A 26,955-nucleotide genomic window follows, 5' to 3' on the forward strand; every position below is an offset into this window, starting at 1 on the left:
TGTCAGGCCCCACCTCCTAAAGATCCATAGCCTTTAAAGTAGGGCAACAAGCCAAGGAAGAGCTGAGCATTCAAACCATAAGTCTCTGAGCTTATGGAATCACTTCAGATTCAAACCACAACACGACCAAACATCGCCCTCTGTGAGTAAGAGCAGAGGTCAGGGAACATAGAGAATGTGTCTGCCTCCTATGTTTTAAAGTCAAGGCCGTTGTGAACTTGTGAGGCTCCCAGAAGGAGATGGAGGGACGGGAAGAGGGGGAGAGACCCCTAACTCACTGGGTCTGATTTAGGAAGTGACAAAAGTAAACCAGCCTCTTCCTACTGCAGAGGAAAGGTGAAGCATAAATACTGCTTGGTTTGTGACTCTTCCGAATAACCAAGAACCCTTGTTACAGTAGAAAGAAGTCTGCTTGCCTTGCTAATGTATCAGACACTTTCTGAAAGTTTGCACCTCTAGAAAGAACTTTCAAAGTTTTACATAATTGTTTTCTGAATTTATCAAAAACTTTGTAATTTTTATTATCTACGTGAACAGCCTTACACGTTGTAGGTATTTTATTTGATTCTGTGCCCCCCGCCCACCATACACACACATTGTCAGGCAAGCCATTCATAAATTCATTCATACATACAAAATGTATACGAGGACGACCAACTCAAATGCAGGATGCTATGCCAGACATCCCAAGGGAATTCAAGGGTTAAAAAGGTCAGACCTCAAAAAACTCAAGATACATACAAGTACCTTTGATAAGATGCATCTTGTGATAAACTAATCTTTAATATTATTTTTCTTTTGTATACATTATGTTTGTGTCATTGAACAAAACACCTGTTATAAATAATGTAGTAGTAGAAATAATAATAATGTAGAGGGGGAAGATTTACTTTGGCATTTGGATTCAGAGGGCTCAGTCCATGGTTGTTTGGCTCTACGCTGGGATGCCACATGATGGAGGAGCGTTGCTCACTGCATGGAAGACAGAAAACAGGAAAAGCCTTACAGAAAGGACGAAGGCAAGATCCAGTATTTAAGAAAAAAACCCACTTCTTCCCCTCACCAACTTCCAATAAAATCATCATCTATGAATCCATCAGGGCATCAATGCATTCATTAGGATAGAACCCTCATGATCTAATTGTTTCTAAAAACTCCACAGACGCCCCCAGGTATGTCTTAGTAAGCTCCTTAGTGGTTCTTAACCCTCTTGATAACTAAAATAAACCAGCCTAGCCATTTTATAACCCCCATTCTTTCCTAAGACTCCATTTCACATCAGAGGCTTATGGGCCACATAAATTGATTTAAATTGCTACTTTGGAAAACAGGTTTGAGAGTCTGGTTATGTTGTAACATGTATAATTTGTTTTTCAAAGGACCACCTGGATTAGACGGATTGCCAGGCTTAAAGGGAAAACCTGGAGACAGGGGCCCATCTGCCTCTGGGACAATAATGCAAGGGTTTGTCTTCACCCGACACAGTCAAACCACAGCCATTCCTTTGTGTCCTGAAGGAACACAGCCGCTCTACAGTGGGTTTTCTCTTCTTTTTGTGCAAGGAAACGAGCGTGCACACGGACAAGACCTTGGTAAGGTTCTAGTTTCCAGTCTATGATGCAGACTCTAAAATATTTATCGGATAGGAGCTTTCTCTGAAGGTCACTGTAAACTGTTAGCGTCTTCTGGGGCATTTGAGGAAACAATTGTAACCCAAGTTTTACTTTTCACCCTGATGTGTAAACTGCTAGAAGGAACCCACGTAGGTTGGTCAATGCCAACAATTTTTGCCCCAACTATCTGTCTTTTGTTAATCCTCAAATAAATCTTTTCTAAAGCTTCCTCTGGTTATTAGCTACTATGAATACCAAAGACATTGTCCCAGCTGAACAACATCGGGCCCCATGTTCTATCCAAGCTGGTTAGGAAAGCTGTAGAAAGCATCCTTGATAGGGGAATGTTTGCTTACCCATTTGGAGCTTCGACTTTCATCATTCTTACAGATTTTCAGCAGCACACTTTGCAAATAATTCTTTTCTATTTTTTCTTTTCTTTTTCCTTTCTCTCTTTTTTCTTTTTTCTTTTTGTGAAGACTTCTCACTGGTTATGTAATAATTAACCCATGTCTAAATAATGATACAGAGACCGTAATTCAGGAAGTGATACTCAGCTTCGTGTTTTATTAGGCACTCTGGGCAGCTGCCTGCAGCGATTCTCCACAATGCCATTCTTATTCTGTAACATCAATAATGTATGTAACTTTGCATCACGGAATGATTATTCATACTGGCTGTCAACACCAGCTGTGATGCCAATGGACATGGCTCCAGTTACGGGCAGAGCTCTTGAACCCTATATTAGCAGGTAAAAACCCAGTCCCCTCATTTTGTAAGTAGATTGCTTAACTTGTAAGGACTGTAAGGGTAGGAAGTGGCCGTCATACTATTGGTTTCATTTTCCAGGTGTATGGTCTGTGAAGGTCCTGCCATGGCCATAGCTGTTCACAGCCAAACGCCAGCTGTCCCTCCATGTCCCCATGGCTGGGTTTCTCTCTGGAAAGGGTTTTCCTTCGTTATGGTAAGAAGAAAAAAACTGTAGCACATTTGAAGTAATGATTATTACCTATAGAATCTTGTATAGAAAATAGGATCCCCTACCTGGTAATACGTGTAATATGCCGTAGATGTTTGACAATCTGAAAACACACTTCAAAGGTCTGGGCAATCAACTCCGCAGGTGGTGTTCTCCTAGCGTGCCCAGAGTCCTTGGTTCCATTCCTCAGTAGTCCAGAGAACTGAGTAAACCCAGCATTCAGGAGGTAGGTGCAGGAGGATCGAAAATTCAAGGTTATCCTCGACTACGTAACAAGTTTGAGGTCAGGGTGGGCTACAAAAAAAAACAAACAGTCTCAATAAATAAAAACATTAACAACAAAAGAGTCATAACGTTGATAGTGTTGAAAAGTCATGAAGCACTGGAAAATAAGAGATAGCAAGACGGCGCAGTGGGGGAAGGCACTGCCGCCAAGTCTGATGATCTGGATTAAATCCCTAAGACTTATACGGTAGAAAGAGAATAAGCTTCCCCAAGCGGTCCTCTGGCTGCCATACATTTGCTGTGGCATGCATGTACACACACACACACGTGCACACACACACGCGCGTCAAACAAATATAATTTATAACTTTAAACAGACAACTCAGATTCCCCACAAATCCCTAATTGTAGCATTTAAGTGAGAAACGGCTACTCTTTAATGGAAATAGAATGCCTGTGTATTCATTTTTGTGATGGTTTCTTTACCTTCATTGTCTGTAATGCTTTGATCACCGGGGGAGTACTTCTTAGTGTCTGTGGATTCGTAAGTAAAAATCGAGCTGTTTTCTAAAGGTATCATGATTATGAAGGGACAACATATGCTTCGTACTATGCCCCTCTGATGCTCCTATGGCACTAACAATGGGAAGAAGCCTCTTAAGAAAAGCCCTGACATTAGAGCTAAATTAAGAGCACGGACCAACCCTCTACAGTGCTAATGGCATGTATGCATCACTATTCACATTCTGCACAGCCTTGTTAGGACAGAGCATTCGCCCCTCTTCCCTCACAGCTAGCTGTCTGTCCGATCAGTAATTAACTTAAAAACCATATTGAGCACCCATCATGAGTCCCAACTTCTGGGCAGTAAGGACAGCAGGGACCATGGTCTTCTCATGGAGCTTATATCCCACTGGTAAAGACAGACAACAGACTGAGAAATAGAGAAAACAGTAGTGGTCATGGGTCTAGGTGCTGACCTGTCTGCTGAAAGATAAGGCAAGAGAACTTACAGCTCTCTCTTTCCTTGGGAAGACTGTATCTCTTTCTAGAGCATGCCCAGAGTGTAAATAAATCTGGATAAAACAGAAGAAATTTCTGTCTATGTTTTCTTTTTCCGTTCCTGTTGCTTTGTATTTTTGCTCCCTACCCACCCAAAACTGTAAAAAATTGTATTTGAAATACAACAGGTAATGGTTTACAATGGGATCTTTTTGTTGCGACAGTTCACAAGTGCTGGCTCCGAGGGAGCGGGACAAGCACTCGCATCACCTGGCTCCTGCCTGGAGGAGTTCCGAGCCAGTCCGTTTTTAGAATGCCATGGACGAGGAACTTGTAACTACTATTCAAACTCCTACAGCTTCTGGCTGGCTTCGTTAAACCGAGAAAGAATGTTCAGGTAATGTGCAAAGTCAGCCTTACTCTGATGACTTGACTGTGGAACGTTCAAGCCTGCCTGTATCTGCTTTTTATTTTACCTGTGTATGGATGTCCTTACATTAACTCTCTCACTCCTGCCAATAAAATCCTGTCTACCTTCACAGTCCTAGGTTAGAATTATTTTGAAGTCAGCAAGTAGACTCTATTTCTCACTGTGTCAGTAAAGACCAAGTGTACACATGATCTTGTCATCATTAAGCATATTCAACACAATATGGGTTTATAGTAAATTACTGAATAAAAACACTAGCTGATCCTAAAGTACTATATGAGAAGACTCATGAGTATTTAAATGGAAAGGAATAGTCTTCAAAAAGTGACCTGTAGGTTTGCAGGAAAGTCTGTGTTCTGTGAATTCTGATGAAACATAACTAAAATATAAAATATTGATGTTTATATATGCAAACATAAATTTATCTTTTCAGAAATTCTGTTCTATAAAGGGAGAGGTTTCTGAAATCAGACTAACTAAAATAAGCTGAATTTATTAATGAAACTCAAAGCAAACTAAGTATCCCCTTTGATCCACAAATCAATGAGTTCTTTCATTATGTTTATTTCAGAAAGCCTATTCCATCAACTATGAAAGCTGGAGATTTAGAAAAAATCATAAGCCGCTGTCAGGTGTGCATGAAGAAAAGACACTGAAGAAATCAAAGAAAATAGAACCACTTTTTTCCTTCTTGAAATGCAAAGTCACGGCTCAGTACATGGATTTTCCTTGGGTATTTTCTTCTCTAACCTTGCAGTGTTGTTCAGTGACGATCTGGTAGTGGCACGTTTCAATGCACCAGAAAGCATTTCATTCCAGTTAGTCTGTAGTGTGGGTCTATAAACCTGTGTGGTTTCAAAGTCCCCTCGAGGAAGGCAACAGCTGTCCACAAAATATCACTGAAATCACATTCCGCTTGTACACAAAGCACTGACTAAATGATGTCTGTGTGGAGCTTGAACTGCAAGCTAAGGGAGAGTTGGTCCAGGGGATGTTCAACGTTTTCCTTGTCTACCACTTTGACCTAAGGAATTTGGTTTCCTCCCACTTCCTTTCTGAGACCTTAGACTTCAGCTAGAGAAGGAAATGGGCTATACAGTACACGAGCACATCATGACCGGAACTGGATAGTCAGACCTATTGAGATGTACAATGCCCAAGAACACACATGGATGAGGTTCATGATGTTTCAGGACTCATTTAAATAGGCCCAAAGCTAGGACCAAAGGAAACTTCCTGAAGGGAATCATAATAGGCTTTGATATAAAGTATGGGTTTTTTTTTTCTGTTTTGTTGACGATGTCTATTTGCTATTTTACTATGGCCATAGATTGAAAGGGGATAAAATGTTTACCCTTAGAGGATTAATTTTTACTAGGATGTTATACACATACACTGAAATATTTCTCTTCATTGTTCTCAATGTACTCACAAGTAACAAGGAGACTATTTACTAAATGTGCACTTTATCCCAATTCCTATAGATACTGGCCTTAAAGAATTTCACTAGTAGTTCAATAACCCAGGAAAGAATGAGAGGCATTTGCTGGTGTATCAGACTTCAAACATTTTTCTTTGATCGAAATAGTTCGTGACACGATTTTACAGATTTGTTACTTTGTTCCTTTTTTAACTTATCCTTTGGAAAACATTACACACATACACGTTTTTATGTTATATATTCTCACCAACCATGTGGAGAGAGAGACCACTGGGTGTAAACCTTACTGTATGTCTTAAAACTTGCTTTTAAGTATATTGATACATTCCCAAGTTTACTTAATTCAGCCCAACAAATATTTTCTTCAGTACCAACCTATGTCCCATATACTGAGCAGGGTCTCAGGGGAAGGTCGTGAGACAGACTTGTTTCTGATATAATCATGAGAGGACAACTTATTCTTTGTGTAAAGACTGCCACATATGCAAGACCTTCTCTACACAAACACACACACACACACACACACACACAGAGAGAGAGAGAGAGAGAGAGAGAGAGAGAGAGAGAGAGAGAGACTCTGTCACACATCAAAACCAACCAACCAACCAACCAACCAGTCTCATATTTAGGTGTGGCTCTCCCCTCATTATTGTTTTGTTTTTTTTTTCCTTTACCACTGTTTCCAATAGTTCATAACAATTCAGAAGGCCTGAGAAAAAGTTTAAAAATAAGAACTATAAGGCCGGTGCAGCAGTTAAGAGCACTTGTTGCTCTGGCAGAAGCCAACGGTACCCATACTGGGTGATTCACAGTGACACCTACTGCTGGCCCCTTTGTGTGCACACACGTGTATATATATATACACACTCAGTCACATATCAATGTGCACAAAATTTTAAAATTAAAAAAAAAGACCTATGCTCAAGGAGTTCATGATCTTTAACTTCTTTTAGTCACCCAGAAGCAAAAGCTTGAAAACTATTAAGAAAACAAACATTTCATAAGTCAAATAGTTGTAGTAGCATTTAATAACTCATGGAGGCCAGGCATCATAAGGCAAAGCTTATATTTCTTGATCCTCGATCCACGAAGGTGGAGCTGATGGTGCTGATACTTACGTTCAGGCGGGTGCTGTAATCTCATCTATTTTGTATTGGAAAATGTGACCCGAGGACATAGACAAGGGTTGACATTCTCTGTAACTCACATGACAGGTGCCAAGACATTTTTACACCTGAACTAAGAAGTGCAACATCTCATTTCAATTATGTATTTCACCTAACTTTCCTATTCAAAAACCATCCACTGTCCTTGTTCCATTCTAGCTGTAAAAAGAAGGAACTAGCCTTGACCAGTGTGGCCCCTGAGTAGTCGTAGCAGCAGCAGCCAGGAGCTTGTTATCAATGCAATTCCAGAATATTCCAAACCTGCAAAATTAGAAACTGTAATTGGAAACCAGAAGTCTCTTTCATTTTGCTGAGAGGCATTTCATCATATAGCCAAGGCTGGCCCCCCAATCACAATTTTTCTATCTTAGCCTCCCAGAATTTTGTTTTAAAAGTTTTCCCCCATGATTCTGGGGCACTCTGCTCACTAGGGAAACATTCAAGGAACTGGCCCCACCCCCTTGGCCATTGCCTTTTTAAAAAACCCACAGGTGTTTGTGTTTTAGGGAAAACCATTTTACTACCAGACTGGTGCTAATGTCAAATGGCTGCCTTCCATTTGCCCCCAGACCTCTTTTTTCTCTGGTCCTCTTATCAGTATTTGACTTCTGGGGGAAAGACAGGCAACACTGAACACGTAAATCCCAATGAAGCCATATCAACAGCTATTCAGCCACACTTCTAAGGGTGTGCATTAAAATACAGTCCATATATATTATTTCCCAAATGTCTGTGAGTAAATTTTAAAGTTAAAATTTAACTTCATCTTGCTGGAGAAATGGCTCAGGGGTTAAGAATACTGGCTGCTCCACAGAGGACCAGAGTACAGTTCCCAACACCCAGGTCAGGCAGCTCACACCTGCCTGTAACTCCAGCTCAAAAAGATCCAACTGGCCTCCAAGGACACCCATACACAGGTGGCATTCACTTGCACAGGCACAGACACATATATAAAAATAAATCTTTAAGAATTCTTAACTTGATTAACAAAACGTTTGTTTTAAATTTGGTGCTTCAACTTCATAATTTCACAGTGTGCTAGAATAACCAACTTGTCAACAGCTTGTTTTTGCAAGATAAACATTATTAATTTATTTATAAAAGTATTAAAAATGTTTAAATTTGAATTTTATTGTTAATTTCACAAGGATTTTCTATACTTCAAATGTAATTTACTACCACTAAACTTAATTTAATATTTTCTGTATAACCAAGTTAAACTTATTTAAAATATATTGACTATTTTATGCTGTTATATCCTGAAAAAATTATATTACAATGTACTAATACTTCTGTAAATATAACTAAAGTTCTATTGTTTTGACAAAAATAAAATTAAAAGAACAACTGTATCAGGTCTTTGTTCTTTTAAAGGAAATAAGTTTGTTTTGTTTTATAAAAATAATAGCCACTGTAAGAACAATAAGCAACTTTGAAGTTAAGAATATTAAATCTGCTACTGTTTAATATTCATTCTCACCCAAAATAACCATCAAATTAAGACAGTAGATGAATCTTGACGGCTAAAAAAGTAATCTTGTCATAACTGAAAAGTGTATCTGAAGAAAGAATATCTGAAGTGAAAAAAGAAAACATTTTTGGATGTAAAACCCTATTAGAATTTAAGTCCTACTGGGAAGCGTAAATAGTAAAGGCTAGAAGTAATTCAACAAGATGAAACTAAATGGATCAGATTGTGTGGATTTATATACTATAAGGCGGTAGTCATAAACAGAAATGTCCACATCAGTGAGACAAGAAAAGGAGACCCAGCATGAATCTACAACACGGTAAAGAATAGACTCTCCATGTGAATAGGGAGAGAAATGCCCTCCATACCACACACCCTGCCCTTCCTCCCTCCTCTTTTTTTTTGAAGACTATAGTGTAACCTAACACTATTAGAGTAGGTACTCTGACATGCTGTGAAGCAGTCTTGTTTAATAGACTCAGAGGATGCCAGAAGATAAATGACAAATCAGGGTTACAGGAGACTTGGGTTTGGTAAGTAGATCATGGATCTTTATTTTTTTAATGGTTATTTCAGAAGATTTTTGTTGAAAAGAAGGGGGAGTAGAGACAAAAATATCAATCTGTAACATTGAAGAATTATAGAAAGTAATGGAAACAGTGGGACCTTCACTTTTAAATGTCTTGATCACACATGATCTACTTACCCTAAAGGCACTGACTTGGAATGACAGAATACTACTATGTATGAAAAAAGACTGTCACAGTAAAGTAGCAGGACACAGCACCAACAATAGGCCACTTTGGAATAAAGATTATTTTGAGAAAAAAGGTGGTTAAAAAGTCTAAAATAAAACTTGCATACGAAAGCTAACTTCCTTGTACCCAGGAGGAAGTTGTTCTTATAGCCAAAGTCATATAGACAAGATGAGAAAAACAAACAATCTAGTTAGACTAACTCCCATCTTCCTAAGCACTTATCCAATGCCCTGAGCCAAATCCCTTTGGGCCAAATTCCTGGCCCCCCAAAATGTTGTCTCACATTTTTACAATTTACTACAATGGCCAGTTTCTAATATAAATTTTGGATCCCAAGTGTCTCTTTGGGCCCTCATTTCCCTATACTCCAATGTACAAGCAAACATTACTAAATAAAAGTTGTATGCTTCTCTTCTGTTCAGCTACTGTTTTAAGTCAACTTAACTGGATTCCCACTGAGTTCTTAATAGGGTAAAGGGAAATTTTACTTATCCTACACCAATATTAGGAAGGATGCAAGAGTACAATTCAAAAAGCTTGCCAAAGTATTTTGAAAGAATGATTAACATTTCTGGGGTATCATCCTTGTTTTTGTTGTTTTGAGAACGGTACAGTTGGTTGTGCTGGCAAGCCGGAAACTCCCCACATCCTCTTATCTCTGGTTCCTAAGTGTTGTGATTATTGGAATACGCCAAAGATTGGCTTTGGAATAGCTTTATATTCAAGACTGCACCACTTGAGTAAATACTCTTCCCTTGCACAAGGGAGTGAGAGATTTATTCCAAAATCACAGCTCTATACAAATCTACGTTTGTCTCTTATACAAAATGGTTTAGTGTTTGCAAATACCCTATGTACATGCCCACAAAGACTTGAAATTGTCTCTAGATTACATATGTTTAACACAATATAGATGTGTTATACTTTATTAGTAAGGAATAACCACAAGGAAAAGAATGTGTATGTTTGATATAGATGATGTCACAGGCCGCCTACTCCCTACATAGCCTAGGCTGGCCTGGAACTCCTGATCCTCTAGCTTCCTCCCAAGTCCCAGTACTGGGATTTCTAAAGTGCACCAACAGTTTCAACTATAATAGGAGTGGATGGAAAAGAGAGAAATCTTTTCATGGTTGATTCCTGGGATGCAAAACAGTGGATAAAATAGTTAGGCTGTTTATGAACTTTGAGGCACACGTCGTTTTTCCTGATTTGGCTTCCATTCTATTCGTCTATGAGGGAGTGAGCCTGGTTCTTGCTTTCCAGCCGTATTCTTCCATAGAGGAGCCATAAATTGGATGATTAGATTTGAAAGAGGGTTCTGACAGCTATTATTTTCAAGGGAGAAATTTAGCTTCCCCCTTTTCTCGGATTCTTAATTTGTAGGTTTTAGGAAAAACCAAAATTAGAGTGTTGAGGAATTACTCCCAATATTTAGTTATATACGCAAATTCTCGGGCCTCGCACGATACGAATTTTGATTCAGACGGTTCTTTGAAACAGGCTGCTAGTTTACCTTGCAAACTCGAGGTTCTCAAAGATCGCGATGTCTAAAAATCCCCCAACAGGAATCCAATCTAAGAACTTGAGCGGTTTAACCTGAGGAGGGAGCGCTTTGCCCACAACAAAAATGGCTCGTTAGCGACGTCTCACGAGCTTGAGCGTTAACTTCCGCCCTTCCTCTGTCACATGATTAGGAGCCTACTTCCGCTACGGTTCCTAGAAGGGGCCAGTCCTGGCCGTTCTCGCGTCTGTCCCGGCCCGCTGCGGCCGCTCCGCCGCTGCTTTGCCCGGGCGCCTTGGTGCGCTCGGCCAACGGCCTCTGCGAGTGCTCGCCCGAGCGCCCCGGAGCCGGCGGGCGGCGGCCCTTTCCGGGGACCCTCCAGCGGGCCCAGGGTGAGTGCTGTAGTCTCTCCAAGCGGGGTTCCGGGCCTAGCGCCACAGCCGTGACCCCCGCCTCCCGGGCCGGGCGGAGCGGCCCCGGCCTTGGCTTGTCCTCACGGCCCTGCGCTGCTGTTATCAGGGGCCGGCTTCTTCACCCTTTCTACCTGGGCATCTTGTTCTGTGGAACAAAAATCCAATTTAATGACGAAACAAACAAACCAACAACAACAAAAACCCCCACTTATCGGGTTTAGGAAGCGGGAGGAAGTCTGTAAGCTTGGACCTGGGCTGTTTTTGCGCACCTCTTCCTAGTGCCCACGTACCTCACAGCATGACCTTGAGGCTGTCGCGTTTTTGTGTGTACGCGTTTTGTGTGTACGCACGTAAAACCATGTAATTCAAGAAAGGCCTTTGGGAGGCCCTGAGTTGGCCAAAACGTTTATCTTTGCTCGCTGGTGGCTATGCCGGCTCGCTCTTTGGGGTGCCCTCTCGGAGCTAGGTTCCGGGGCCCTCCTTATAGCCCCCGACCTCCGTTTGCAAAAATGAGCTCTTGTCTTAATTGCAAAAGCCAGAGTCTTGGCTTAGGAGCGGGGCGCATTCCCTGGGAAGAAAGAATAGCGCACTGCCTGAATTGATGGCGCTTTCTAATTGCAGAGAACTAAAGCTTGAGCCCAGTAGTGCTATGCCGGCCTCCGCGGGGAGACGGTGAATGAGAATGTATGTCTACCCCCACCCCCCAACTCCCGGTGAGAAACACTCTCAGCCCCTGGGCTACTACTAATGAGATTCCCCTGAGAAAAACTAAAGAAAGTAGGACGGTTCAGTCCTGGTTAGTTTTCTGAGCACGCACTTACATTGTTGGGGGTGGGGTGGGGTTCAAGGACTTGTGAATTGAGATAGATTTTTCATCAGTGTTGTCTGTGATGTTCCTAAGGATTGCTTTTTACTGAGCTGCCGCTCCGGGAGGAACTGTGGCTTGTCTCCCTTCCTGTCTTGTCTTATCTCCCTTCCTGTCCGGTAGAGCTACTTCGTTTTAGTTAGGTTTTTCTGTCTCTCTTTACTCTTGTGAATTTTTTTTTTTGTTGTTGTTGTTGTTAATAGATACTGGATTGGGGTTCTTTCTGTTAATATTTGAGTTCTTTATAAATTCTAGATCTGAGTCCCCTGTCCGAAGTCTAGCTGACAAAACTTTTGTAAACTAACTCTCCATTCTAATTTGTTTAGAAACTTTTTATTTTATGCAGTGCCATTTGCCAGTTCTTGCTATTATTTCCTGGGCTCCTTGGAGTCCCTTGCAGAAAGGCCATGCCTCTGTAGCCTCAAGGTTTTTGCCTGTTTTCCTCTAGGAGACATTAAAGCCTTTGATCCACTTTGACCTATTTTTTGTAATAGTTTTGTTTTTGTTACATGTACTTATGCGTACAATACGTTTATGTTCCAAGGCATTGATTAAATATTTCCTTTAAAAATAGATTTGCGTTTTAAAAAATTAAAGGCACATTAAAGAAGAAATTCAATGTGGGACCCTAATGAATTTGGAAAATATTACTTTTGTTTGGGAATGGCCAGTACACGGACTGTGACATCAGTTAAGAATCTAAGGGAGATTTTTCTCAAGTTATACATCAGTCATGTAGTGATTACCGAGCAGACTCTAAATGGCAAAGCATGTGGAATTAAAACCTTAGCCCCAAATTAGGTTTATTTGGCACCAAAGGATGTTGCCCAAAGTATCTAATTTACTGAGGAAGAAAAATAATTAGATCTCATCTATTTTATTGAAACATAAAAATTAAACACTGAGGCAATAGAAAGTTAACAGAAAAGTTTTCTTTACTTTTGAAATTTAGGTCGTTTAACTTCAGAGGAAGTTAAGGTCCTTTCAGTGACACCTATCTGTTCTTGGTTCCTGAGTCTGTTCAAACTAAAGATTCCTAAGTTAGGATACCTGTCGTGGGATGGAATGTGGAGAACGTTGACAAATGATCCCAGGAACAAGTTACTCTCAGGAAGTCACACTGGGCCTCACCAAACGCAAGTGAGGCTTAGGAAGTTACCCTGGGCCTTATGAGGCCCAACATAAGATAAGACATTTCATTTTCTTGATATGATCTGCTTTTCTGTTGTAGGACTTTTTAAGGTAGTCTCTCTGTGTGATGTAAGCTGGCCTTGAACTCTTTCTGCTTCAGCCTCCTGAATGCTAGGATTATTCACCACTCAGAATATAGAGAGAGAGAGAGAAAGAGAGAGAGAGAGAGCGCTCAGCCCTCTCTATATGTTTTTATATATTTTATACAGTGTTTATTTATTTCTGGTTCTATGTTTTAAAATGAAAATTTAACTGAATTTCCTTACTAAATAGATGATATGTATATATACATTAGTTTAACTTGAACTTGTCTTTGGCCTGCCAGCTTTCTAGATAAGTCTTGCTTTACATCAGTGTTTTTCAACCTTCCAAACACTGCGACCCTTTAATACAGTTCCTCATGTTGTGACCTCCAGCCATAAAATTATTTCACTGCTACTTCATAACTGTAAGTTTGCTACTGTTATGAATCATAATATAAATACTTGATATGCAGGGTATCTGATGTGACACCAAAAGGGTTAAAAACCACAGGTTGAGAATCACTGCCTTATATGGTGATTAGTCACAGGGCCCTGTCTGTAACACTAAAACTTGTGGAAAGCTTGGAATTCTTTCTCTGTTTGTTTTATTTCTTAGTGTCAAGTTGTGTATTTTTATTTGAAGAATTTCCAGCTAGGTCTCTAATAAAGGCATCATCTAGCTTCTTAATCACTGTATTTTTTCTCCCTCAAGGACAAAAGTGGCTCTCAGTCTAGCACATGCATATTGGAGCAGTTGAAGGATTTACTATGAAGCCCAGAAGCAGATAGTGCCAAATAGCAAGCCTGTTATTTCACATTTGTAAGTAAAATTTTTTTTCTTTGGCTCTGTTTTCTTAGTCGTTAAGGCATCTGCATGTCAGTTCCTTAAACAGGAGACATTTAGGCAAAAAAAAAAAAAAAAAAAATAAGAGAAACTAGTTAGCAATCGTAATCCAAGTAGGTTTACCACACTAAGCAACCTCCAAGGAGTATACTTTAAGGCCTGGAGTACATTTCTCCTTTAAAACAAAAAAAGTGATGGTAAGACATCTATATTGAGCCAGGTGGTGATGGCACACACCTTTAATCCCAGTACTTGGGAGGCAGAGGCAGGTGGATCTCTGTGAGTTCGAGGCCAGCCTGGTCTACAAAGTGAGTTCCAGGGCAGCCAAGACTGTTACACAAAGAAACCCTGTCCCAAAAAACAAAAAAACCTTAAACTAATTTGCAAAATAACCCCTGTGATTAAGACATTTATATTGTCTTTAATGTTTTATTGCTCTTGACCTATAATATACTTTGCTGGGAACTTAGTGTAGTTTGGCTTCCTTCTCAGGAAACCACTTATGCACCAAATTTTTAGGCAACCTCAAATACATTTACTTTTAGCCTTGCATTTTCTTCATGATTTTTTTATGTCCTCTTAGAGTGTGATGAGAGGAGTTTTCTGGAAGCCATATTCCCCCAATCTCACTTCAATTTTCTTTATATAGTGATAGAACTTTCAATTATCCTTATTGCAAAATCATGAAATAGCAACTATGTTTGATACCATCTTTCTGACTTGTGAGGTGCTGTAGAGTGACAGTTGAGACGTTTGAAATCTGGATTCTCAAATCAAACCATTTTAAGCAAATAACTACTTTTATTCATAGTTCTCTTATGAAATGAATTGTTGAAATACTGATTTTTATTCTTTCTTTTTTACAGCTGGAAAAGCAGTGTCCGTGTTGTTATGTACACCTCCAAAAACAGTTCAGATCTGTAGGGGAGTTGTTGTAAAGTAAAGAGCTACAGGGTAGCAGTATTAATAGCTATTGTAGACGTATTTGCTCTGTTAAAATGAGTAAGAAAACGGGCAGTGACACACCACTAGGAAGGTCAGTGAAACTTTTCTCAGTTGAGCTGGTTTTACAGGTTGGACAGACAGTAGCTTCAAAGCTGCTTGCCATAAGCTAACCGTGCTCTTTCATGCTTTCCTTAGCATTTTTTATTTGGGGGCAGCATTCTTTCAACTCCATCTCCCTGGAATCATGGATCCCTCTCCAATTTAGAAGGTTACTCAATGCATTTGTACTGTTTTCCCTCAAGGATATTTGATACTTCTCAAAACTAATGTAAGAATATGATCCTAAATATAGGTTAGTATGTGAACATTTAAGCCCTGAAAATAAATGTGTGCGTTAAGGATTTATTAATGTAAATCATGTATTTGACATTCATTGCATCTCAGTCATCAGCTTCACTTGCAATAAGAAGTTATGATTTGTACTATGTAATTTTGAGGGAGCTATACTTTTTTTTTTTTGGTAAATTGAGCATTAGCCTTATTTACCTTTGGATTCTGATTTTCATTGTTGACAGGATTTATTTCTTGCATGATGCCAATTTCTGATTTCATTGCTATTAAGCCAAGGCATATTCTTCCACATAATTAGGATTTTTTTTCCTTTGCAGCTTTAAACATTGGACTGGGGCTTCATGCATGTTAAACAAGCACTCTACCTCTGAACTGTGCTCTTAGCCTTCTGATTGGGAATTTTAAATTTTGTTTCAGGCATTTTTGAATTGCATATTTGCTTACACAGAGAATGCTTATGTGTATGCATTTGTATTGTGGTTATATAATACTTTAGAAATTTACACCTACTCAGTGTCCTCGAGGTTCATTTTCAAATAAGTCAGAGCTTTATGCTGAGGAAGGTGTTTTCTTTGATTCGTTTTCCTTTCGCTTATAAGTGAGAGGTTTCCTTTTGCACTGTCTGCTGTCAGGTGTTGTCTTCTGACATCACTGCATAGAGGAATTGACATCTGCACACTCAGTTTTCCTCATCTTCATGTTTTCCTTCTGTAGGGTGAGTGGGGCAGCATTTCCTTCTCCCACTGCTGCTGAGATGGCAGAAATTAGTCGAATTCAGTATGAAATGGAATACACCGAAGGTATTAGTCAGCGAATGAGGGTCCCTGAAAAGTTAAAAGTGGCGCCAGCAAATGCTGACCTGGAACAAGGATTCCAAGAAGGAGTTCCCAACGCCGGTGTTATTATGCAAGTCCCAGAGAGGATCGTTGTTACAGGTATCTCACACTTGATTAAAAGTGCCCCCAATAAATCTTTTCTTTTTTTATGAACATTTAGGTTTTTCAAAATATTGAGAAAAGGTATTTTTACTAGTTTTACAAATGTATGTATGCCCCGCAGGCCTGTTACAGAACATTGTCACCTCAGAAGACTTCCTGTTCTCATTCTCCATCATTCCCAATCCTTCAGCTCTCAGTAGCCATGATCTCCTTTCTGTACCTAGACAGTAGATTTGTCTTAGAATCACCTGTAAATGGAGACATTCAATATATTCTGCTTTACCTAGTTTCTTTTGCTAAGAGTAATTTTTTTCTTCTTTTTTTTTTCTTCAACTGTGGGGCTTTGAAGCGAGGATCTTGTGCACTCTGGGTGAATGCTATACCTCTGAGCTCAACTTGCTGCTCCTTGAGTAGTTCTCATTCATGAGGCAGAGTTTACATTGTTCACGCTGCCCTCGAGTTTGTCTGCTACAGAGTCCCAGTCCTTGTCCCTGTCATCCTCCTCCTTCGGCCCTCTGTACTGCTCAAGTTACAGGCCTGCCCCACCAAACCCTGTTTACTTTCTACTTTGTTTTTATTTGGGGACAGAGAGTTAGTGCACCTCCGAGGCACTCAGGGTCCTCCTGCCTTAGCTTCTGAGTGCAGAATTGCAGACTTAGGCTTGCTTGCAAGGCTAGTGTAATGCTTTTCTGAGACTCCTCCACATTGTTGCAAGTGTTATGTGTTCATTCCAGTTAACTGGTAAGTAATATCATTGGTTTATTCATTGATATTTAATGGACATTTGTGCTGTTTTCTTTTTGAGATTCATAGGAATATTCATGTACAAACTTAAGGAGTATATATACCTTCATATCTCAAGACGTGAAATGACTTTAAGTTATATTTAACTTTTTCAAATGTTGACAAATTCTTTTCTAAGTTGCCATGTTTCTTTTCAATCAATATTTGTTAGTTTTAGTTATTTTATATCCATTTCCCTAATGATTGATTATTTTGAACATGTATGCATGTGGTTTTGGCTTATTTACTTTTTGTATTTATTACTTTTCTATTGCTGTGATAAACAACATGACCAAAACAATTTGTAGAAGGAAGAGTTTATTTGAGTTTACGGTTGCAGAGGGGTGGAAGTCCATCACTGTCAATGGAGAGGTTTGGTGACTGAAACAGCAGACCGAGTGCTCACCTCTGGAACTATGAGCCCAAAGCAGAGAGAAAGAACTGGGATTGGAGTAAGGCTTTTTATCTCAGAGCCCTCTTGCCGTACTTTCATCACCAGTGCCCTTACCTCCTAAACCCCCCCAAATAATGCCATCAACTGAGGAACAAGTGTTCAGATGTGAGCAAGATTATAGGGGACATCTGTCATTCGAATCATATATTCAAATGTTTTGCCAATTTGAAATTTTCTGTTGTGAAGGTTGTATACTTAGAGACAGGTTGCTTGAGTTTTTTGTTTGTTTTTGGTCTCACACACACACAATAATTTCTGCACCATGGTGTTAAATAATTGTTGAATACCAAATACCAAAATGAAACTACTGCTGTCAGGTAGGTTGTAATACAAATCTGACTGGGCATAAAAACATTAAACAAACACCCCCACCCCTTTTTCCCCCTAGGAAATAATGAAGACATTTCATTTTCAAGGCCAGCAGATCTTGACCTTATCCAGTCCACTCCCTTTAAACCTCTGGCACTGAAAACACCACCACGAGTGCTCACACTGAGTGAGAGACCACTAGATTTTCTGGATTTGGAAAGACCACCTCCAACTCCTCAAAATGAAGAAGTAAGTAGAATTACCTTCTCTTGTGTTTGAAAGAACATAAGATAAAGTTAAAGAAGAGTTAAGCCACAAAGCATGCATTAGTCATATTTGTTAGGAGTTTTCCATGTGGCAATACTGGTGTCAGTTGATTTTACAGTTCCCTAAATAAGGTATTATGGGTTTGTTTTTGTTTTCTAATTTAAAAGTTATGTGGTAAAGTGAAAATCTTGGAAGAGCAAGTATTGCTACCATTTATGTAGACTTAAAAGAAGAGCAGCTATAACTGTTATACCTATAATGATGCAGAGAGTCTCAAAATTTGTTTTTGGTCTCTGAGTGCTGGAGATCGAGCACTTGGACCTGCTAGGCAAGGGCTTTACTACTCTTCCTGGGAAAGGAAGCTTTGCACTAAGAAATAATGACTCCGCCATTTTGGTATGGAATCATCTGGCAAACAAAACTAAGAAACCCTTTCTCTTGACACTACCCATTCCTACAGCTTGATATGAAGTTCCCACCAAGTTAGTAACAGTGATGTCCCTATTGACAGAAAGTTGGTGTTAAAATGGACTTAAAGAGATTAACAGTAAATTTAAAGTCTTGCCAATGACGTTGACTTAAGACCAGTATTGAAGCCTGTTCTTAAAGACAGTGCTGACATTCATTTTTATTACAACTGGCACTCCTCTGTCTACTTTAATTTTTCCATTATGCATTTCATGTAAACCATGTCAGTGCAATTCCTAGGACATACTCTTTTTACATTTAGTTTCTTCTTAGGTGATTAAGCTTACATGCTCATAAATACCAGAGTGAACATCCTGCATATCACCTTAGTGAAAAGCACTGCAATTGGAGTATTAATTATGACCCAAAATTGTCTAAGTTACTTCTAAAATTTAATTTAATTTGGCAACCATTTTTTTGATATTTTATGTATGAAGCACTGCAGTAAAAAGTATAGTACATACCTGCCCTCTGTAAGTTTTCCATCTGTATAGGACAAGGAGAGGAGATGACACACAGAGCTTCTCAAGTTCTTTAATAACGGGAAAATCGATGGATACTTTCGGTATGCATGCTGGCTAATTTTATATCCACTGGACACAGACTAGAGTCATCTGATAGAAGGGAACACCAGTTGAGAAAATACCTTCATAAGCTGCATAAAATGGGGTTGTAGGCAAGCTAATTATTGATTGGGGTGGGGGAGGTTGGCCCATTTTTGGTGGTGCCATTCCTGGACTTAAATGGTCATGAGTTCTATAAGAAAACAGACTGAGCAAGCCGTGAGGAACAAGCTGGTAAGCAACACCTATCCATGACATCAGCTCCTGCCTCCAGGTCCAGCCCTGTTTGAGTTCCTGTCCTGATTTCCTTCAATGATGAACTGTGATATGGAAGCATACACTGAATAAACCCTTTCCTCCCTAACTTGCTTTTGGTCAGAGTGTCTCATCTTAGCAATAGTAACCCTAAGACAATATGTGCAATGTTTACAAATATTTGGAACACACCTCTAGACAAAAACATGGCTTGGTAATCCTACCTACCGAAAGTATTGAAGAGCTGTGCAGTAAGCCATGTGAACAGGGCCTCAAACTTGAGTGTTTGAATCATGGCCATTCTGAAAATTCTTAGAGTAGATCTGAGTGTGTGATGAAGGAGACAGAGACTTTTGCATCAACACTACCTCTCAAAAAGGAACTTCCGTAGGTGGGTAGTGCCAGGGTGAGATCTTTCAGAGGACATGGAAAGAGGTCTATGAAAAAGAGGTAGAAATTATGCCTGTGCGTTTTGTACCTTGAAGAGTGTGTTCAAATGAGATTTGACCTACCATCATGTCCAGTCTGTCAAGCAGAAGTATGCTCTGGAAAGATTAACTGTAATAACTTCCAAAGGCTCTTTGAAAAGTTCACTTAAGTACAAAGAGAAAGCAGACCCCAAATTAGCTGTTCTTACTTTAGAGAAAAGTACAGTAATGCTATTCATTTGTAAAATAAACCAGAAGAGCTCTGAACCCCCATATGGACACAAGAAGTATCAGGTGATCTAGGAGGAGCAGTCATTTGGCCTGTGAAAACCAGGACCTGATTTTGGAAAACAAGAAAAGAATATTTTCACAAAGCGAGCTTTTGTTCAGTCCAACAGGCCTCAGCAGAAGCAGTCAAATCCTGCATCAGTTGTGTACAGATGTACAGCCAGAGCTGATATCCAGCTCAAACAGCCTTATCATGGGTATGCTTAGCACCAAGTGCTCCTGGAGGCTGAAGATTGCACAGAAAGCCCTGGGTGTCTGTCAGAAGTTAACCTAGCAAGCATTCAAGGCAGCAGGTAGTTATCAGTACCCTCTGATGGCCCAATGTAGTTGATAAAACCACCGTGAGATGAGAAGCAGATCATAGCTGACCTGAAGTATAACAAGCCACACTAGTGTACCCATAAATTCATTGATGATGATGACTTCCAGGTGTCCAGTGCATGCTCCAGTATGTCCTGCAATGGCTAAAAATAAAATCAGAAAACTCATGCATATGAATCTCATCACAATTTAGTGACAAATTGTTTACTCTCTTTTCTTCCCCCTTATCCATGGGAAGAGGAGCTGGGAGTCCGGGAACAGAAAAAGCAAAGTGTTAAAATGAGAACCATTTTTGTGGTTTTATATTGTGCACATACACCCATGGATGATTGATTCACATGCACCCAGTCTTTGTTTAGCTACCAGTTGCACCCTTGTCTTGAGTTTCTCTTGCTGTGGTTAAACACCGTGACCAAAAACAACTTGGGGAGTAAACGGTTTGTTTCAATTCCATGTAACAGTCCATTATTGAAGAAATCAAACAGGACTTGACGGGAGCTAACATACAGACCATGGAGGAGTGCTGATTTCATGCTTGCTCTCCAAGGCTCACTTCACTTATGTTCTTGTAGCACCCAGAACCATCAGCCCTGTGTTGGCACCTCCCACAGTGACCATCAGTAAAGAAAATGAATTACTGGCTTGCCCACAGGCCAGTTGTGGGGCACTTTTTCAATTGAAGTTTCCTCTTCCAAAATAGCTCTAGAATGTATCAAGTTGGCATAAAACTCAGCATACCCTTGTCATAGGCAAGACCTCTTCACAGTGACACATTGCTCGTGCCTCCATCCCATAACCTTAATTATTGTCTCGGCTGTTCTCCTTGTTAGTTACTCCAAGTTTTGGAAATTGATCATATTTGCATTGTGGAAGATGTCCACCCGAGGTGTTCTCTCCACAACCTCCTACTTTTCCCCATTGCTCCAGTCAAGGTCCCAGAGAGAGCAAGAATTATTCCTGGAGGGGGTAGTACACACATGTAATCCCGGCACTTTACATGCTGAAACAGGAAGATCACAAATTCCAGGCCAACTTGTGCTGTATTGTTTTAAAACAAAGACCTTAAAAAGGAGTGTAGGGCAAATGCTGAGGTCTTTTTAAAACAGATTTTGTTGTTGTTATTGTTCTCAACCTTTTATCATTACATTTGTTTACTCTATTGTCTGATTTTTCTTAACCTGTGATTGCTCTGTAACTTGTACAAACCATTTAGTATTTGAACAACCTAACACAGAAGAAGTGGAAAAAATCGACTTTATGAAGACAATAGAGTCCCTTAAACAACATGTAAAAAATGCCCTTATAGAAATGGATGAGAAGTATAACAAAAAGTTTGAAGAAATGAGTAAATACGTACATGATACCATTTTACAATTTTAAATACTAAGCTACCATTTAAAAAAATGAATAGATTTTAAAGTAGTGATGGGTTTAATACAAGTCTAGAGAAGCAGTAAACAGAAGTATAAGAGGGCTTTTGTTTATGCATATTGCTTGGAGTTTGAATACATTAGAGGAGACTATTAATGCTTGTGTGTGTCATCTCTAGTGCTGTGTACTGTATATCTAGACAAGTTGGGCTTATGACCCAACTTCCAGGGAGTAGCCTCGAGCAAAGCAGCTTTTCCCTTCCATCCCTCTCATGTGGAAAAGCTATTCCATTTTAAAGCAGCCGTGGCTGCTACAGCAGGCAGGCAGGCAGGCAGGAAAGTCCCAATCAGATTCTTATAAACCAACACAGTAGTACTCGCTATGCATGAATAAAATATACTTGATCATGGCTGTTAAATTTTTGGGTTAACCTTAAAAGGTATGTGTGTGCACATGCATGTGGATGCCAGAGGTTGATGTCAGCACACACACAGATACACACACATACACAGAGGTTGATGTCAGCACACACACAGATACATGTGGAGGCCAGAGGTTGATGTCAGCACACACACACAGATAGATACACACACATACACAAAGAAGAAGGAAAAAGAAAATTTAAGACCAAGTCTTACCTGTCTGTAATGCCCAGGTTTTGCTTCTTGATTGGCTTTTCTTAGCTCCTTGTATTTTTATGAGTAGTCTTGGACGAAGTTTCCTGTGTTTTTTTAATGCTAAATAGCTTCTAAGCTACTAAGAATATTCCATTCCTTCCCTTTGTTTTTGCCTTAACAGATCCGAGCAGTTGGCAGGCTAAAAAGGGAACGTTCTATGAGTGAGAATGCTGTTCGCCAGAATGGACAGCTGGTCAGAAACGATTCCATGTGAGTAGAATCACAGCATTGTAGCTTTGTTTGTAGCAAAGGTCATTGTAGATTTTCTTCTGTATTTTGTCTGTATATATCTTTTTCTAAATAATTCTCATAGTTTTTAAAATCTGTTTTACATCGATGGATAGCACCTTGTACTGTACTTTCTGTAGTTATACAGTTTAACAATTTTGTCTGTTGTGACAGCTTTTCAGTCCTGTTTTCCTCTTCTGTGTGTCTGTCCCTTTTAAGGAAACTGAATATTCTTTCTCCTTCACTTTTTGGTCAGTCTTCGTGAACTCATCAGGAACCCTTTGTGATGTCAAGCATCATGTTAGCTTCTCTGGGAACTCAGCAAACATCCAGCGATGACACGTCTCCTTTGAGAGCTTACAGAATAACTAGAGCACAGTACAATTAGTGTTCTTACAGTGTACCATATTAAGTTATAGTTGAGACCTCGCTGCAGAGCGAAATGGTGCAGAATGGGCTCTTTGGGGTTAATAATCAGAATTGAAAGAAGACTGTTTTTGTCTTCTCTTTGAAAGAAATCATATGAACAAATTCACTGGCATCTCTACATAATCAGTGAAGTTGTATCCCAAATGTAAGTTTTTGTTTGCTATGTTGAAATTTTTGTTCTTTTATGTGGATGCAAGGAAAAATTGAGTTCTTTGATGACTTGGAGTCTCTCATGGTAGTTGGAGTTATCCTGAAGGATCACATAGGAAGAAGTTAGGTTAAAATGAATATATGTCTCCTTTATGGAAGACTATCTGAAAGGCTCAACCATTAATGATTCAGTGTCTGTCTTCCTAAGGTATCTTATTGGCAGATGTCAACAGACCCATGAAACACATTTGTCTAAAATTGTTTCCAAATATACACATAGTAAATAGACTCCACAGTTTAGTCGTATGGCTAATGTGGATAAAACAGCTCTAATCCAGTTACCTTGTATGTGTAATTGTGTAGTTGTAAGGCCGCAGAATCTTCTCGTAGGCTTTCCTACTATTTAAATTGTGACTTGCTGTTTAGGCTCTTAATTGACCTTTTATATCGTTAAAATTAAAGCATGGCTACTTCAGTATTATATTAACCTTTTACAAAGTATATTGTATTGATGGCAAAGTTTAGATGAAGAAAAAGGAAAAAGATCTATATGTAAGTTCTTTGTAACACAAAGGTTAAGAGCTAATCAATACTTTATTCTCTTTAAATTGCCTTCATGGCATTTTCTATATATCTAATAAAAACAAAAAAGATTTTGATATTTTTGCCCATTCTCATACCATTGTTAATGTTACTATTTATAACTAAATTCCTAGTTAGAGCTTTCTTATGTCTAATTAACCTTAGGTCTTTGTATGATGTGCATAAAATGGGCTTTGTTCATTTGGTAAGCAAGAAACTATCCATACAGCTACAGTTACATCTGCTACAGAAATTGTTGAGCTCTTTTTACTTTAACCTATTTTTTTAGATTGATTATAGACTATTATGCTTGACCCTTTGTCTGCCTCCAATCTAGTTTATTCTACAGCTCATGAAGAAAAGTTTAAATGGGCCGGAACTTTGTTTCCTTAATTACTTTTAAGAAGCAGTGAGGTTGATTGTTGGCACAAAAATGAATTGTGACAGTAGAATCATAGTAGAATCATTTTCTTGTTATAAAAGCTGAATATATAAAAGAAACGTAATTATTATTTAAGGTGGCACAGATCAGATTCTGCCCCAAGAAATAAAATTTCAAGGTTCCAGGCATCGATTTCTGCACCGGAGTACACGTAAGATTTTATCCGCTCTTTTTCCCAAGTAGGGGTTGCTTTAATTTTGCAGGCTCATGTTAATACTAATCTGTTTTACCACATAACTGACACATAATACCCTAACTCTCTGTTCTAATACTTGTTCAGGATTTCTCAAACTGTCATTGTATTCTTTGGGACTGGGGTGGGGGGGGGGCGCAACTCTAAGGAAGTTTTATATGGTTTGGGATATAGAAGAAAGGAAAATGAAATAATTTCTGTACATAAAGAGCAAATCCTTTTCTCTGTTCTGTATTTTGCCTTGGTTGGCCTATGCGTCCTCTGCAGATTGCACCTAGCAAGACTCAGCAATCCCAGTCATGTTTTTACATTTCAACATTTTTTTTTTTGTTTTATTTTAATCCAGAGAAAAATGAAATCTTAAGTGTGGTTTGTCACTGAAATTGGTTGGTTGGTTTGTTTTATTTTGTTTCCCTGTAGAAAATTATGTTTGGAGCAATCTTTTGAGATCACTAAACTCTTGTTTTCTATAAGTATGACAAACAGTGTCTAAGAATAACTGCCCACTCTTGACAGTGGAACATTTTGGTATGAAGTGTAAAACTTCAAGCAGCATGTGCAAGGGTCTAGATTCAGTACTCAGCTTTCACACACACACACACACATGCATGTACAAAGAAACAGCACTGTTCCCACACAGCAAAGGAAACCACACTGCACACTGATGGCTGGTCATCTCTTCCTCTGGTTTCTTGCTATACTTCTTCAAGTTGCTAAATTGCCTTAGTCATAGTAGCAGCAAATTATAGTTCTCTCTATTTAGGGTCCCAGAGAGGCCAAGTGTGGTGCCACACACATTTAATCCCAGCAGAGGAAGGTAGAGAGCTCTGTGAATTCAAGGCCAGCCTGATAGACATAAGCTATGTTCAGGACTTGTATGCTGAGATATTGTCTCCAAAAAATAAAAATAAAGGTCCCAGAGAAATTAATGGGAGCTTGTGTTTCAATGAAAATGTTTTTCTTTTTACTTTTTCAAAGAGGCTAGTTCTTCAACAAAGACATTAATTAACCTCACAGATTGAGAAGCATCATTTCTATGAAAACCTATGGCAAGAGTTCTCCTGCTTTAAACATTTCTTTTAATGAGTTGCTCCAAGTCACTAATTTTCATTTAGTTCTGACATTGACTAGCCACTGTCTATTTAACCCTGTGTGTCAGAGTCTGTGAGCGCGAGGGATAATGTGAGCATGAGTGCTGCTTCAGAACTTTAAAGCTTCTGTGTGAGATACTAAACTTGAGTTTTCTGTTTTATAACATGAGAAGCAGGTAATTATCAAAGTGCATTTTATTAAATTATGCATAACGTGGTATTTGTTTAAAGACCTGACTTCAGTGCCTTGCAATATGTTTGTATTTTCTACAATAGTTGACTAGTCAAAATTAAACAATAAAAACAAAAATGTAACTAAGTGGGCAGAGGTAAAACCTAACTCCAAAATCATTCTGTCCCTTCACAGTTGGTTCCAGTAGAAGGTCGTTAGAACTCCTGTGAGTGTAGCATTATTCTCTTTGTCGTTGTTGTCTTCAATGAAATAAATATATTGGTTAAAATGCATACAAGAATACTTAAGTTGCTAAATTATTCTCCTAATTCCTAATGAAAATTGCTAAATTATTGTTTCTAATTAAGATTTTTTTTCGCTTTACAATATAATTAATCAGCATAGAAGTGACCCTTCCTGTTCTGTTCTGAGCTGCACTGTAAACAAGTGACAAGTTAAATAGGAACAGCCAGAAAATCCTTTTGTGTTCTGGTTAATCACACATCTTTAATAGTATTGATAATGACTTCATGTCATGATCTGGGAAATGTAGTTCAATAAAGGACAGACTTGCTTAGCATGTATAAGCCCCTGGGTCTTGTCCCTGGCACTGGGGAATTTTTTTTAAGATGTTTTGTTTTGCAGGACTTTATTTCATCTTTTACTGTCCTATGTAAATATTTCTGTTAAATTAGTTAGAGATTGTGTAAGTTTTTTCTTGTTTATGACCATATCACATTTCATATGGTCATAGAATCTTAGAATTGGAAGACATATGTAGATGTTTTTATTTTAAATTTATTTTTTTTGATTGATTTTCCTTATATGCATTAAAATTATCATTAAGAATATAGTGAGGACTTGTAGATTATTTTAGAATCCAACCTTCTGTTCATTCCATCCTGAGAACTCTTTGCCATTAATTTGAAGTTACTTTAAGCTTGACTATTTTATAAGATGACCACCTCATTTCCTGTGTATGTATTTGAGATTTCTTTTTCTCCTTTTATTTCTTGCTTTTTCTTTCACTCCTTCTTCACTTCCTTCCATCTGTTCACCTCAGCCATGCTAAGTAAGTACTCTACCAGTGAATTATGTTCTCAGCCTGCTTTCTGAATTTAAATCATAGATGACTTTATGTTTTTATATTTTAATGGAGAAAAATCCATCAAACTATATTATAAATTTGGAACCCATCCATTGACATCAATGCTTTAAGATTATAATTCAAAATACTAAAAATAAATAATACACTAATTCTACAGCTAGTATACTTGTTATGGACTATATAGAAATGCTCATGGTAGACCCTAAAATCACAGAAA

General features: G+C 38.9%; 2 protein-coding genes and 1 long non-coding RNA gene across 10 annotated transcripts in view; 2 read left to right on the forward strand and 1 right to left on the reverse strand.

Moving 5' to 3' along the window:
- Positions 1 to 5,176, forward strand: part of Col4a3 (collagen type IV alpha 3 chain) — a 127,342-nt gene extending 122,166 nt beyond the window's left edge. Inside the window, exons 48-52 of the mRNA XM_041649675.1 lie at positions 1,380 to 1,592; positions 2,187 to 2,364; positions 2,463 to 2,577; positions 4,044 to 4,216; positions 4,821 to 5,176. Of these exons, the coding sequence (XP_041505609.1) occupies positions 1,380 to 1,592; positions 2,187 to 2,364; positions 2,463 to 2,577; positions 4,044 to 4,216; positions 4,821 to 4,905 (764 nt within the window). The 3' untranslated portion in view covers positions 4,906 to 5,176. The remainder of the gene's footprint in view (positions 1 to 1,379; positions 1,593 to 2,186; positions 2,365 to 2,462; positions 2,578 to 4,043; positions 4,217 to 4,820) is intronic.
- LOC121446840 lies at positions 855 to 7,118 on the reverse strand. The gene is made up of 3 exons (XR_005974140.1): positions 6,809 to 7,118; positions 2,658 to 2,886; positions 855 to 972 (listed from the first exon to the last, which is right to left on the reverse strand). It is a non-coding gene; the product is annotated as an uncharacterized LOC121446840 (long non-coding RNA).
- Positions 7,119 to 10,790: 3,672 nt separating this feature from the next.
- Positions 10,791 to 26,955, forward strand: part of Mff (mitochondrial fission factor) — a 28,533-nt gene continuing 12,368 nt past the window's right edge. For 4 of the 8 annotated variants that reach the window (XM_041649775.1, XM_041649777.1, XM_041649779.1 and 1 more), the window contains exons 1-6: positions 10,791 to 10,981; positions 13,794 to 13,901; positions 14,792 to 14,961; positions 15,936 to 16,156; positions 17,785 to 17,954; positions 22,465 to 22,553. In XM_041649775.1, the coding sequence (XP_041505709.1) occupies positions 14,924 to 14,961; positions 15,936 to 16,156; positions 17,785 to 17,954; positions 22,465 to 22,553 (518 nt within the window). In that variant the 5' untranslated portion in view covers positions 10,791 to 10,981; positions 13,794 to 13,901; positions 14,792 to 14,923. Of the gene's footprint in view, positions 10,982 to 13,793; positions 13,902 to 14,791; positions 14,962 to 15,935; positions 16,157 to 17,784; positions 17,955 to 22,464; positions 22,554 to 24,250; positions 24,326 to 26,955 lie in introns of all 8 variants that reach the window. The other 4 variants (XM_041649773.1, XM_041649774.1, XM_041649778.1 and 1 more) reach the window with 2 other exon arrangements.

Source organism: Microtus oregoni, unplaced genomic scaffold (genome assembly GCF_018167655.1).
Source record: "Microtus oregoni isolate MIOR12 unplaced genomic scaffold, Mior012 000004F_ref0000308, whole genome shotgun sequence".
Classification (NCBI taxonomy): Eukaryota; Metazoa; Chordata; class Mammalia; order Rodentia; family Cricetidae; genus Microtus; species Microtus oregoni.